This window comes from Propithecus coquereli, unplaced genomic scaffold (genome assembly GCF_000956105.1).
Source record: "Propithecus coquereli isolate 6110/MARCELLA unplaced genomic scaffold, Pcoq_1.0 Scaffold862, whole genome shotgun sequence".
NCBI classification, from domain to species: domain Eukaryota; kingdom Metazoa; phylum Chordata; class Mammalia; order Primates; family Indriidae; genus Propithecus; species Propithecus coquereli.
In genome coordinates this window covers 52,125-66,752 of record NW_012154863.1, presented here as the reverse complement: position 1 = coordinate 66,752, position 14,628 = coordinate 52,125, and the positions used below count along the sequence as shown (strand labels likewise).

At 48.6% G+C, this 14,628-nt stretch overlaps 1 protein-coding gene across 2 annotated transcripts in view; it reads left to right on the top strand.

The window, feature by feature from the left end:
* LETM1 (leucine zipper-EF-hand containing transmembrane protein 1) overlaps positions 1 to 12,084 on the top strand; it is a 48,807-nt gene extending 36,723 nt beyond the window's left edge. For both annotated transcript variants that reach the window (XM_012664160.1, XM_012664159.1), the window contains exons 11-14: positions 5,758 to 5,892; positions 6,888 to 7,075; positions 7,629 to 7,767; positions 9,336 to 12,084. In XM_012664160.1, the coding sequence (XP_012519614.1) occupies positions 5,758 to 5,892; positions 6,888 to 7,075; positions 7,629 to 7,767; positions 9,336 to 9,485 (612 nt within the window). In that variant the 3' untranslated portion in view covers positions 9,486 to 12,084. The remainder of the gene's footprint in view (positions 1 to 5,757; positions 5,893 to 6,887; positions 7,076 to 7,628; positions 7,768 to 9,335) is intronic.
* Positions 12,085 to 14,628: the final 2,544 nt, after the last annotated feature.

Sequence of the window (14,628 nt, the reverse complement as noted above, 5' to 3'; positions counted from 1 at the left end):
CTCTTGCTCAGGCTGGTCTCGAACTCTTGAGCTCAAACAATCCGCCCGCCTCGGCCTCCCAGAGAGCTAGGATTACAGGCGTGAGCCACCACGCCCGGCCCATCTTCAATTTTTGTCGTCGATGTTTTACAGGTTTCATTGTGGAGATCTTTCACTTCTTTGGTTAAGTTTATTCCTTGGTATTTTATTTTATTTGTAGCTGTTGTAAATGGGATTACTTTATTGGTTTCTTTTTCAGATTGTTTGCTATTGGCATATAGAAATGCTGTTGACTTTTGTATGTTGATTTTGTATCCTGCAACTTTTTTGTATCCTGCAACTAATTTTTTTATTAGTTCTAATAGTTTTTTGGTGAAGTCTTTAGGTTTTTCTAAATATAAGATCATATTGTTTATAAATAAGGATAATTTGACTTCTTCCTTTCCAATTTGGATGCCCTTTATTTCTTTCTTTCTCTTGTCTAACAGCTCTGACTGGGACTTCTGGTACTATTTTGAGTAAAAGTGATATAAGTGGGCATCCTTGTCTTATTCCAGATCTTAGAGGAAAGGCTTTCAATTTTTCCCCATTCCGTATGAAACTAGCTATGGGTTTGTCATACATATTTAACACATTAACTGCCATGTGAGTTGTATTTAACTCAAGCTAGTTTTGAGCCCAGGGCCTCGTGAAACATATGTAACTCACATCTCTTCGCCTTGGGAGCCACAAGATCTATTTTTCAAGTTGCATATGACTCACTCACAGAAAGCAAAAAAAAATAACAAAATTTTCATTAAATTACAAAGGATTGTTTTGTTTTCCAAGTTTTTTTTCTTTTTTTTGAGACAGTTTTTATTTATTTTAGTGCATTTACATTCAATGTTGTTATTGATAGTAAGGACTTACTGCTGCCATTTTATTTGTTTTCTTGTGGGTTTTTGTTTGTTTTTAAAGAGACAGAGTCTTATTCCATTGCCCAGGCTGGAATGCAGTGTCGTGATCATAGCTCACTGCAGCCTCAAACTCCTGAGCTCAAGCGATCGATCCTCCCATCTCAGCCTCCTGAGTAGCTGGGACTGTAAGGGCAGGCCACCATGCCCAGCTAATCTTTTCTGGTTGTTTTTTTGGTCCTTCCTTTCTTCCTTCCTTTCCTGCTGTCTTCCTTTGCATAAAAGTGATTTTCTCTGTTAGTATGTTTTAATTTCTTGCTTTTTATTTTTTGTGAATCTGTTACAGGTTTTTGTTTTTTGGTTACCAGTAGGTTTGCAAATAACGTTTTGTGACCAATTAGTTTAAACTAATGACAGCTTAACTCTGATTATAAAGAAAAGAAAACAAGCAAAGACAAAATAAAAATCTCTACACTTTAACTTCATTTCTCCCACTTTTTTACTTTTTGTCTCTACTTATATCTTTTTATATCATCTATCTCTTAAAAAGTTGTAGTGATTGTTTTAGATTGGTTTGTCTTTTATTTTTCCTACCTGCAATTACAGTGTTAGAGTATTCTGTATTTGTTTGTGTGCTTACTATTACGGTTAAGTTTTATACTTTAAGATGGTTTCTTGATGCTTGTTAATTTCCTTTTCATTCAGATTAAAGAACTCACTTTAGCATTTCTTGTAAGACAGGTCTGGTGTTGATGAAACTCCTTTAGCTTTTGTTTGTCTCGGAAAGTATTTCTCCTTCATGTTTGAAGGATAATTCTGCAGGATGTAATATTCTAAGTTGAAAGGTTTTTTTTTTCCTTCAGCATTTTGTATATGTCATGCCACTCCTTCCTTGCCTGGAAGGTTTCCACTGAGAAGTCTGCTGCTTGACATATCAGAGGTCCTTTATATGTTATTTGCTTCTTTTCTCTTACTGCTTTTAGGATCCTTTCTTTATCCTTGACCTTTGAGAGTTTAACTATTCTGTATACCTTAAGGTAGTCTTATTTGGGCGGAATCTACTTGGTGTTCTTTGACCTTGTACCTGGATGTTCATATCTTCCTGTAAGTTAGGAAAGTTCTCTATTATTGTTTTTTTTTGAACAAACTTTCTACCCCAATTTCTCTCTATATATCCTCTTAAATTGGCCCTTTTGAGGCTATTTTCTAGATCTTGTTGGCATGCCTCATTCTTTTTTGTTCTTTTTTCTCCTTTGACTGTGTACTTTCATATTGTCTTTTAGCTCACTAATTCTTTTTTCTGCTCAATCATTTCGATGTTGACAGATGCTGATGCATTTTTAAATTTGTCAGTTGCATTTTTCACCTCCAGAATTTCTGCCTAATTTTTTTTTTAATTATTTCAATCTCTTTGTTAAATTTCTCTGATAGAATTCTGAGTTCCCTCCCTGTGTTATCTTGCATTTTGTTGAGCTTTCTCAAGATAGCTATTTTGAACTCCCTGTGTGAAGGTCACACATCTCCATTATTCTGAGATTGGTCACTGTTGCCTCATTTAGTCCATTTGGTGAGGTCATGTTTTCCTAGATGTTCTTGATGTTTGTTGACATTTGTCGATGTGGGGCATTGAAGAGTTAGATGTTCATCACAGTCTTCACAGCCTGGGCTGTGTCGTTCCCATCATTCTTGAGAGGGCTGTCCACAAATTCAAAGGGCCTTGAGTGTTGTAGCCTAAGCCTGCAGTCACTGTAGCCATTTCAGCACTAGGGGGCGCCCTAGGCCCAGGAACGCTGCAGCGCTGGAAGACTCCTAGACACATAGCTTGGTGGACTTGAGTAAGATAAGGGAGAATTCCCCGGGTTACTAGGCTAAGTCTCTCACTCTCTTCTTTCTCTTTCTCCCAGTCAGAAGGAGTGTCTCTGCATTGGGCTGCCTGGAGTTTGGGGAGGCATCACGTGGGCTCTCCCATGGCCACCACAGCTGGCACTGCACAGGGTTGTACCTGAAGCCTTGCAGACCACCACGTACTGGGGATTGCCCAAGGCCCAGGGCCACTGTTGCCTGATTTCCCTGGCCTGACTGCGGCTGATGTTTATTCAAGGCCCAAGACTGCTTTAGTCAGCAGGTGGTAAATCCTGCCAGAACTGCATTCTTCCCTTCAGGGGAGTGGATTCTCTCCTGGCCTAGGGTGGGTCTAGAATCACTGTCTGGGAGCAAAGATCTGAAACTGGGGGCTTAAGGAATCTGCCTGGTTCTTTATTTTACTGTGGGTGAGCTGGTACCCAAGTTGCAAGACAAAGTCCTCTGTACTCTTCCCTCTCCTTCCCCCAGACAGAAGGAGTCTCCCCCCATCCCACCAGCTACACTCCCTGGAATTGGGGGAGGGGTGACACAGGTACTCACTTGGCCTCTACAGCTGGTCTCACACTGTGTCATACACACCCCAGTTCCACTGCCTCTGAGACCAGTGCAGCACTAGGGCTTGCCCAAGGACCACATCCTTATGGCCTGACTGCCACTCACATTTATTCCTGGCCCCAGGCCTATTTAGTCAGCCCATGGTGAAGCCAGAACTCATCTTCTTCCCCAGCTGGCCTAAGGCTGGTCCAACACTCCCTCTGTGGGCGCCAGCAGAGTTCTGCACTGTGTTATGCTCCACTGTGACAGGGCAGTGCTGAGCTCCAATGCAAAGTCCCACACTCACTTCGCTGTCCCTCCCCCAAGCACACAGATTCTCTGCTGGGGCTGTGGGCAGGTTGAGGGAGGGGTGTAGGCAATGCGAGACTGTCTTTCCTACCCTCTTCGGTGTAGCTTTACTTGGTATAATGTTAACCGGGTACTGGGGATTGCTCACCTGATTTTTCAATTCTTACGAAAATTGTTCAATTTGATGTTCCTGTCAGGGGACTATTGCTGGAAGGTTCTATTTGCCCATCTTGCTCTGGCTCTGCCAGATGTAAAAATTTTTAACAAACTTTTTAGCAAATCAAATGCAACTATTCTATTTATTTATTTATTTAATTTTAATTTTAATTTTTTTTTTGGGGGGGACAGAGACTCATTCCGTTGCCCAGGCTAGAGTGTCGTGGTGTCAGCCTAGCTCATAGCAACCTCAAATTCCTGGGCTCAAGCGATCCTCCTGCCTCAACCTCCCAAGTAGCTGGGACTACATGTGTGAGCCACCACACCCAGCTATTTTTTTCTATTTTTAGTTGCCTGGCTAATTTTTGTTTCTATTTTTAGTGGAGACAGGGTCTCACTCTTTCTCAGGCTGTTCTCGAACTCCTGACCTCAAGCGATCCTCCCGCCTTGGCCTCCCAGAGTGCCAGGATTACAGGTGTGAGCTACCACACCCGACCTCAGCAGATTTTTTTTGTTGAAATTGACAAACTAATTATAAAATTTATATACAAATTCAAAGGACCTAGAATAGTCAAGACAATGCTTATAAAATAACAAATGTTAGGGGAATTGTACTACCTGATTTCAAGATTTATAAAGCTACAGTAATCAAGACAGTATGAAATTGGCATAAAGAGAGGTAAGAAGTAAACCCATATGTAGATAGGGTTGATTGATTCTCTCCAAAGGTGCCAAGACAGTTTAGCAGGGAAAGGACAATCTTTTCACCAGATTTTGCTGGAACAATTGGATAGCCATAGGTAAAAAGATGAACCTTGACCCTTACATACTGCACGCAGTACTTAAAAATTAACTTAGAAAGACTCATAGACTTAAATGTAAGAGTGAAAACTATGAAAACTCTTAGAAGGAAAAATAGAAAATTTTAGTAACAAACCTTGGGTTTGTTACAGATTTCTTAAATACAACACAAAAACATGATTCATAAAAGGGAAAAAATTAATGCATTAGTCTTTATCAAAGTTAAAAACTTCTTCAAAAAATACTTATAAAAATGAAAAGACAAGCCATGGACAGGAAGAATAACATATACCTGACAAAGGACTTGTTTCTAGAATACATAAAAACTTCTTACAACTTAATAAATAGAAAGACAAATAGTTTGATTTTAAAAATGGGCAAAAAATTTGGACACTTGACCAGAGAAGGTATGCAGTTAGCAAGGGAGCACCTGAAAAGGTACTCCACGTTATTAGTCACCAGGGAAATGGATACCACTACATACTTGTTAATGTGATGAAAATTAGAAAATTGTACTGTTCCACCCAAGTGCTGGTGAGGCCATGGAGGCGCTGGACTCGGGCACTACTAGGCGGACCCCTGTGGAAATCATGTTGACAGTCTCCTACAAAGTCAAGTTTGTGCCCACCCTGTGACCAGCCACTCCACTCCTAGGCATTTCCTCACAAAGACTTACACACAGATATTCATGACAGCTTTATTTGTAAGGGCTGAAAAAAGGAAATAAGGCAAATATCTATCGATAGATACACGGGTAAACAAGTTTTGGTGTAGCCACTTGGTAATTCAGAGGGACACACTGCCACACGGATGAATCTCAGAGTGAGCAAGAAGTCAGACAAAACAGCACATGCTGCAGCTCTAAGAAGTGCTTCCATGTAGTGGCAGGAGGCAGATCAGCAGTTGCCTGGGGCTGGGGGCGGGACCCTGCGTGGGCACAAGGAAGCCTTTGGAGGGGACTGGTGTGTTCACACTGCTGGCTGTGGTGAGGTTTTCACAGATATGCATATATGTCAGAACTCACCAGATTACACACTTAAAACAAGGGCGGTTCAGTGTACGGGGGCACCAGGAAGAGTGCAGACAGTGAGGTGGGACATGTGGTCAGCATAGCCCTGGACTTGAACTCTGTAGGTCTAATGACGGAAAAGCCATAAACTCTTAGGGGGAAAAGCCAATTAGTTCCCTTCACTTAGGCTCTGCTTGCTTGTTTTCTTTCCAGGAAGAGGAGATAACGAAGGAGGAGATTGACATCCTCAGCGATGCCTGCTCGAAGCTGAAGGAGCAGAAGAAGTCACTCACCAAGGAGAAGGAGGAGCTGGAGTTGCTGAAGGAGGACGTCCAGGACTACAGCGAGGTGAGCGGGGCCCGGGGCGGCCCGGCACCTTCTCTGTGCCCCACTTGCTGTCCCGCGAGCTGGCCGCTCAGCTGCCTGGTGGAGTGAGTGCTTCAGGGCATGGTGTTCTGGGTGGGTGAGACTCGTTCCTAGGACTGAGATTGTAAAAGGTAAAACAGCTTTATCAACCCCTAAAGTGTTAGTAATACTGCCATCAAATACTGGACAAGCTGGCCAAAGGGTATGTGGGGAGAAAACCAAATTATAAATAAATGTATTCAATAACTTCCATAGCCATTTTGGCTGGGCCACCCTTCTAGAATGTGGCCCTGCACCCTTGCAGGTGACCAGCCTGCATCTTTAGTTTCTAAACACGTGAAGGTATCACATGAATCATTGTTTGCTCACTTGATAAATCAGATCTTATTCATGATTGCCCAAAAGAGACTTAGTTATTTTCTGACATGGTGGGCTTTTTTCTTTATCTTTTTTTAAATAACTATTACTAATCTGATTTAAAAAGTACTATATCTTCATAGCTCTATTGGAAGAGACGACTAATTCTGAGATTGGTAAAAATAATTTGCCCTTTTCTGAACTTTCTCATGGCAGCCTCTTGCTGTGTGGGTTCCCACCAAAAGTGAGGTGTTTGTTGCCAGCTCGGCCTGTTTCCTCAGCCTCTCCCCTTACCCACTCTTCCCTGTGATGTTTGCTCCTGGGAAAAAACTGACTTGGAATTTGAAAAGACACTTAAATTCCTTGAATCTTTAGCTCATTTATTTATTCTTTAACAAGTATGAAGAAATTGAGATTCAGAATAGATTCTATTTCATTTGCTACAAAAGCAGTGTTTGAGTGTACAGAAATAAGAAATTTATATGACAGGTAGAAGTAAAATTTTGTAACTTTCTTTGGTTGGAATTCATGGGATTAAATACTTTTACAAGTTAGATTTAATTGTAAGATTCCCCTTTTTTAAAAGACAAACTTTTTACAACGAAAAATAATTTCATTAGGACTTGCAGGAAATCAAGAAGGAACTTTCAAAGACTGGTGAAGAAAAATATGTGGAAGAATCTAAAGCCAGCAAGAGGCTGACGAAGCGGGTACAGCAGATGATTGGGCAGATTGACAACTTGATCTCACAGCTGGAGATGGATCAGCGGGCTGGCAAGCTGGGCCTGGCCGAGGGCACACCCGTGGGGTGAGTGGGGTGCTGAGCGCCGCACTGGTCACTCGGCCCACAGGCGCTTTGCTGGGATCTGAGTGGCCGAAGGGCACATCTTGGCCTCTTGGCCTTGCCGTCCCTCCACTTGTGACCCACAGCTCCAGCCAGAGGCCCCGGGTGGGCATCACTGCCCCTGCGTCCTTCCCTCACACCTTGATCACAGTGAGAGAGTGTTCCAAGTGGCCGCAGGCCTGAGGGCCACTACCCAGCAACAGCAACCATGGCCATCATATCCATGGAGCCCTCACCCTGCCATGGCCTGGGAAGGGGCCTCACTGGGGATAGACATGCACACAGGAGACCCTGGGCCCAGGATGTTTCTGTGTGTGTGGCTGGATGGGCTGCCCACCCCCAAGGAAGGGGCATAGGAGCTTTTGGTGGTTTGTGGGATTGCGGCGTAGGGGGGTTCTATGCCTGGTTCACGTGGGGCCGCCTGGGTCAGGGCTAACCAGTTGGAGCTCCAGGTGTACAGGAAGCCCCGTGGGGCAGGACACCTGGCTGGTAGCCACATACAGGCTGTGCTCCCCAGGGAGAATGTCATCAGCATCACTGAGCTCATCAGCGCCATGAAGCAGATCAAGCACATTCCGGAAAACAAGCTGCTCAGCTTGGCCTCAGCGCTGGATGAAAATAAGGACGGCAAGATCAACATCGACGACCTTGTCAAGGTAGGGCTGGGCAGGGACGGGGGCGGGTGGGCTGGCCCCGCACCCTTCTACTCTGGGCCTGGCAGGGTCAGGGAGGGGCTACTCATGGCCATGCCCTGAGCCACAGGAGCATCCACCCCCATAGAGCCTGCTGCCTCTGTCAAGGGGTTGGGTCAGGATCTTCGACTGTTCCTTGAAGCCTTTCCTCTCATTTGAAACACTGGAAGTGAGAAATTATTAAAGTTATAAACTTGTGAGTGGTGAGACAACAAAATGAGTCTTGCCCCAGCTCACTCTCACTGGAGCACTTTCTGCACATGCCTCCAGGACCCCACACCCTGGCCTCACCCTCCCACCCTGGCGACCCGTGTGTTGGCCCGCAGCCAACTCCCACTCTTCGGCATATGGCATCACTCAGTGTGGTGGGAGTGTCACTCTAGAGCAGGCCACCACTTTTTGAATGGGTGCTTAATCATTTACGTTTCTTTTTTTGGTTTGTCTTTTGTTTTTTTTTTTTTTTAGACAGAGTCTCGCTCTGTCACCCAGGCTAGAGTGCCATGGCATTAGCCTAGCTCACAGCAACCTCAAACTCCTGGGCTCAAGCAATCCTTCTGCCTCAGCCTCCCGAGTAGCCGGGACTACAGGCATGCACCACAACGCCTGGCTAATTTTTCTATTTTTAGTAGAGATGGGGTCTCATTCTTGCTGAGGCTGATCTTGAACTCCTGACCTCAAGTGATCCTCCCATCATTTACATTTCTGAGAAGAAACTGCCTTCATGGCTCCCAGCGTATTGGCAAGTTAGTGGTTTTCCAGATATTTATCAAAAATATTGGCTAATTTCAGTTTAAAAGCAAGGCACCTAGGCTCAGTGGCTCACGCCTGTAATCCTAGCACTCTGGGAGGCCGAGGCAGGAAGATTGCTTGAGCTTAGGAGTTTGAGACCAGCCTGAGCAAAAGTAAGACCCCATCTCTACTAAAAATAGAAAAAGCAGCGAGGCATGGTGGCACACACCTGTAGTCCTAGCTACTCGGGAGGCTGAGGCAGGAGGATCGCTTGAGCCCAGGAGTTTGAGGTTGCAGTGAGCTATGATGACGCCACTGAACTCCAGCCTGGGTAACAGAGCAAGACTCTGTCTCAAAAAATAAATAAATAAAAGCAAGCCGCTGTCAGACACACATGCTGAGCATCCACCTCCTTCCCATCTGTGATCTGGGCAGCAGAGGGGATGGGGGCCCTTCATGTCACTGCTCTGTGCCCTGGGAACCACGGTCTAGGCAGGCCCCAGCCCTGTGCAGTGTATCCAGGCCATGCTGGCTTAGCGGGGACCTGCCATGGCCCCCCTGCCCTGCAGTCCTAGGCCCTGTGGGAAGCTCCCCTTGCCTCCCACTCTCTGAGCAAAACCCCCGCTGAGGCTTATAACCAGGCCTGGGGCCTTAGAGCCTGTTGGCACCCAAGGGGGTGAGGACCAGGGCAGCTGGAAAACTCCAGGGATCCCTGGTGACAGCCCAGGTGGCTAAGGAGGGTCCACGTTCCTGCCTCCCCTGCACAGCACCTGAGTCACTCCCTTTCACACCCATGTATGCAGGTAATCGATCTAGTGGACAAAGAAGATGTTCACGTGTCCACCAGCCAGGTGGCCGAGATCGTGGCGACGCTGGAAAAGGAGGAGAAGGTGGAGGAGAAGGAGAAGGCCAAGGAAAAGGCTGAGAAGGAGGCTGCAGAGGTGAAGAACTAACCGCCCACCCTGGTGCCTGCCACCTGCCGCACGGGCCACTGTGGTGATGCTGTGGTAGTGATCGCTTGGAGGTGATTCTTCTTAGTGGCAAATCTAATATTTTGGCTGGAATAAATCAGAAACTTCCATAATCAAGTAATTTTTTAATTTTCATCATTCCATGAAGATTCGATCAGTCTGGAATCCTGGAGCCCATCCAGGGAGTTGTGTCTGGACATTGTGGTGTGGGTGCAGCTCCACCGGCCCCCTGCGTGCGCCCTCGCCATCTCTGTGCCACCCTGTCCTCAGGAGAGTGATGGCCATGTGGCGCCGGGCAGACGTGCCTGCACGCCCTCAGAGGCATCCAGACAGGATTAGAGTAACACAAGCACAGCCTCCTCAGCGCTGAACAAGATGCTTTGACCAGTCTGTGGACTCCAGTTCCTAAATATTGGTGTAAATAGATGTGTCTCTTCGTACATGCTTGCAAAGTCAGGTCTGTATAACTATTGCGACAGAAGTGTCTGTCTTCTCTCAGTGGCCTCTGGAAAATAACATCTCCCAACAGGAATGCCAGTGATTCTTGCGTGGACTTCCCATTATGTGCTTATGGAGCTCCTTCTTGATTTGCCATTTATTTTTACCTAATTCTTCAATCGGTTGATTAGTATGGAATTTGCACACAGGGCAATCTGCCTGACTCATGAGGAATTTCTAACCTAAATTATGCTATGAGAGATACTAATGAAGCCTTTGACAACGAAGCATTTCACTTTTGGGTAACTCCTTGGCTGTGGGAATGGGTTGCTAGCGTTCACTGCAGGGGCGCTGGGGCAGATACTCTGTGTATCTGGAGATGGGCTCAGCCTGGGCTTAGGGCTCCGCAGCCAGCGGACCCCCAGCAGCCCAACCCTAGCATAGCAGGACCCCAGCCTAAAGCACCCTTGGGACTCTTGGTGGCTCTTCATGTGAAATTTAAAGCCAGCTCAGTTCAAGACGCCGATTCCCTTAACATGTTGTAGGCCCAGGTCCCTCAGCTCTTTTAGAACAAATAGACTAGTGGCTGCGCTCTGGTCACCAAGGCGTGAAGATGTGGGGTGCAGAGGGTATCTCAAGGGGCTTTCAAAACAGCGACACCCCCAGTGTTTACAGCTTGTCCAGTGCCCCTCGGGTGGAGCTGGGTGGCCCCCATGGGCTTGGTGTCCAGAGCTCTTTGCCAAGTAGCCAGCGGCCTCTCAACACTTAGCAGCACAGTTGAGGGATGGCTGGGCACAGCGTCTTGTGGCCTCACCACCACCTCCCTGCCCTGCTGTGTAGTCACACTCCTCTTGCTAAGGCTAGGCTGGTTACTGGCAGGAATGTCCTCTCAGGGGGACTGCAAACATAGGAATTCGGAAGACATAGGAATTTTGCACACGGAGTGGCCATGTTAGCCAGGAATAGCAGCAGCTCTCAGAGGATGATATTTCTCAGTTACTTGAAACTTTTTTTTGTTCAGCCATTAAAGAAGAAACTTGACAATTAGGGGTAAGATTATATATCCTCAAATGTAAACCTTTGTAAAGTAGTAGTTGGGTTCTAAAGGTTTTTTATTTCAATTATTTGAGAAAGAAGTATGTTTTAGATGCTTAATATTTATGAATTCTCTTGCCCTATGTGAGTCGCCTGGTTTTCAGTTGTCAAAGTGTACTTATTTTCGAGAACAGCTTTGTGGTTGCCAAAGGCATCCCCCAGATGATGGATGTCTGTCCTGTGAGTGGCACTCAGGGGGCAGTCCGCTGTGCCCAACTCCTGTCCTCACCCACACTGCCTGGCCAGGTGCAGTCCACGTCTTGACCATCGGCTGTCGCTACAGAACAGCAGCTGCCGTGGGCTGGCAACCCTACCGTCCCCCTGCCCTGGACTCTGCTGCCCTGCTGGGGGACTCTGCAGGCATGTGGGCAGGGTCTTTGTCAGTTCTAGTAACCTTAGCTGTGGCCTGAGATGGGCTTTCCCCTCAGCATTTGTGTTTGCTTTTAAAAACTGCGTGCACATGAGCTGGATTTATTGTAGCTGGAAGCAGTGTCCAGGCACAGGTGTGAGAAATGGTGGATGCAGAAGAGTGTTGTGAGTAGATTTTTAAAAACTGTCCACGTTTGTGCCTGCCCAGTGCCTGAGCCCGCGGCCTGCTTGTGCTTTCTCAGGTGCAGGGGTGTTTCTCCTTTCACTCCACCTGCACACCCACTTCCTAGGTGGGGGGCAGGAAACTGGCACATGGCTTCCAGAGTCACTTTGGAATATCCCAGTCTAGACTTTTTAAAAATGAAGGGCACTGTGTAATTTTTGCAAGATAGCCCCCTGGCAGTGGTGGTTCTCATGGCAGGACCCGGGATCCGCAGGGCAGCACCACCTGGGAACTTGTTCGGGGGCAAGTTCTGTCTTCACACGTCCCGTCCTGCAGGGCCCCATCCTGGGCTGTGTGTAAACACCTTTTGTAGAAATAGTATTTTTGTTAAAACATCAAATCCATGTTCCTGTAATAGCTCAGAGTAATATTTTTGAACCATTTGACACATACGAAGTCCAAGTCGAAACTGTCAAGAGCTGTCTCTGGGCCAGGCGCGGTGGCTCACGCCTGTAATCCTAGCACTCTAGGAGGCTGAGGCGGGCGGATTGTTTGAGCTCAGGAGTTCGAGACCAGCCTGAGCAAGAGCGAGACCCCATCTCTACTAAAAATAGAAAGAAATTATCCGGACAACTAAAAATATATAGAAAAAATTAGCCAGGCATGGTGGCGCATGCCTGTACTCCCAGCTACTCGGGAGGCTGAGGCAGAAGGATCGCTTGAGCCCAGGAGTTTGAGGTTGCTGTGAGCTAGGCTGACGCCACGGCACTCTAACCCAGGCAACAGAGCAAGACTCTGTTTCAAAAAAAAAAAAAAGAGCTGTCTTTGTCTGCTGTCCTGACTGGATGTTTTGCAAGTTTCTGCTGGGGTGTGCTGCTGTGAGGCCAGGTTCCAGGAGCCCCACCTTCCTTGGGGGGCCCCTCCAGTGCTGGCCCACCTCCCCTGGGCTTGGGGCCTGGTTCTTGGCCTCTGGCCCTGTGGGATGGTCTGCGGTCCTGTGGCAGCCTGTGGAGCGTGGGGGGTCCTCACCACATCAGATGCACCACTGTGCCAGGCTGACCCTGGCCCGTGGCAGTGACATGCCATGTGGTCATGTGTTTTCTAGACACACCATTTGATACAAGGAGACGATTTAATAAAGCACTGTCTTGACAACTTGTCTGCCACACAGTGGTTTGTTTGGTGCCTCCTGACATTGTCTTCCTGGATGGGTGGTGGCTGGGACCCTGCTGAGGTACCACCCAGGGGGGGCCTACTCTTCTGAAAGACTCCTCAGAGACCTGGGGGTCCCAGCACTGCCCAAGAGGTCCAGTGAGAGGCTGGGGCTCTGCCTACACCACAGCCTGCTCCCCAGCCCACATCTCTGGATTCCTCCCTGGGTGTGGGAGGGTGGGTGGAGGGTCCTGCCAGCAGGAGAGAGGCATGGCATCTCATCTGCCAACCCTCCCCATCACTCAATCTTAGGCGCTTACCCTGTGCTGTGCTCCCTGGGTTGCCTCATGCACTTCTGTGGTGCTGCTGGCTGGGGACAAGGCCTGGTGAGCCTGAGGGCAGCGAGGGGCCTGAGCTGGCCACGGCAGGCGCCCCGATTGAGCTGACCGAGTTCACAGGCCTGGGCTAGAGCCTGGTTCTCCCAGCGTTTATTCTCTCTCCCAGCATCCCTAAGGCCACCTGAAGGCACTCCAGCTCAAGAAAGGCTGATCCCGGGGCCAGGGCAAGAAGTGGTTGGCAGGGACAACAGTCCAGAGGACAGAGTTTACTGTGAGTGGCGAGTGGAGTCCTACACCTGTGGCAACTCTGCGGGAGAAAACTTAAGTGCCTGCCGGTGGCATGTAAATGATTCAGAGAGCATTTGATTCCTCTGCCTTTTGGGGAAGCTCTTTCTGGGAGTATTCAGGCTTCAAGCGGATGGCCTCAGGGAAACGCTAGGATCCACCCACGCTCCCTGGGAACTGGCTGGCCCTGCAGTCATGCCCGGCCCACCAGGAGCAAGTCAGGCAACCCTCAGGGGCGACTAGCGTGTCTGGGAGGCAGGGTCAGCGCAGGACACATCCATCTCAAAGAGACATCTGCAGAGGAGACGAGACCCGACCTCCAGAGGGGATCCTGACTTAACCAGCTGCCCGTGCCATCGTGGGGGTGATTGGGGAGGTCCCACCGTGGTAACAACAGGGGATCCCTCCTGTGTTCACGTTCTTACCAGGCAGGGGCCCGTGGCCCAGAAGCCCCTGGTTGGGCAGCTCTAAGGACTGAGCTTCCCATGCCGGCCCTGCTGGCCATCACCCCTCCAGGGTCCCCCCGGGATGGAGAGGGACCTGGGGGTTGCAGCAGGGATGCAGTAGACCCAGCCTGAGCTCCAAGCCCAGGGGCACGCAGGACCAGCCTGACCCTCAGCCTTGCTTTAACTCTTCGAGGCCTCCCCGCCTTGGGCACTGTCACCAGGTGTCCTGTGGCCAGGCCAGCCTCTAGGTCTCCAGCACAGGGTCTCTGAGCCAGCTGGGGGGTTGGGAGGGGGGGCAAGGCTGGGGGGCGTGGTACTCCCTGCCAGGTCACTGTGCACCCCCACCAGGGGGTGGCTGCTCGCAGAAGCACTTCCCTGAATGAGGTTAGACCCTAGTAGCCTGCCCAAAAAACAGGCTGGAAACACCCCTTACCTGGAAGGGAAGTTCCAACATGCAACAGGGGGAGTGAGGTTCTTAGAGGCCAGAGTACATGTTGTCACAGCCAAGCAGGTGGAACCCTGCTCCCAGGTCAGAGGTGACAGATGGGGCAGGCCTGCACCTGACTCCTCCTCCAGGGTGCCTTCCCAGACTCACTCCCACCCTGCTCCACTGTGACCTTGGGAGGAGGTGTGGGCCCTTCCTCAGCGCCCCAGCCAACACAACAGGATCTGCCCAAAGGCACAGGCGTTACTGGCATGCAGGGGTCGCTGGTGGAGCCCAGAGGTGGGGAAGTGGGTGGCTAGGCCACCGTCACCTATGTGGATGGTGCTCTCCCAAGGTCACTGTTTACAGGCAGCTCCATTTGGGGAAACCTAGAAAGCTCCTCTCACCAGATGAT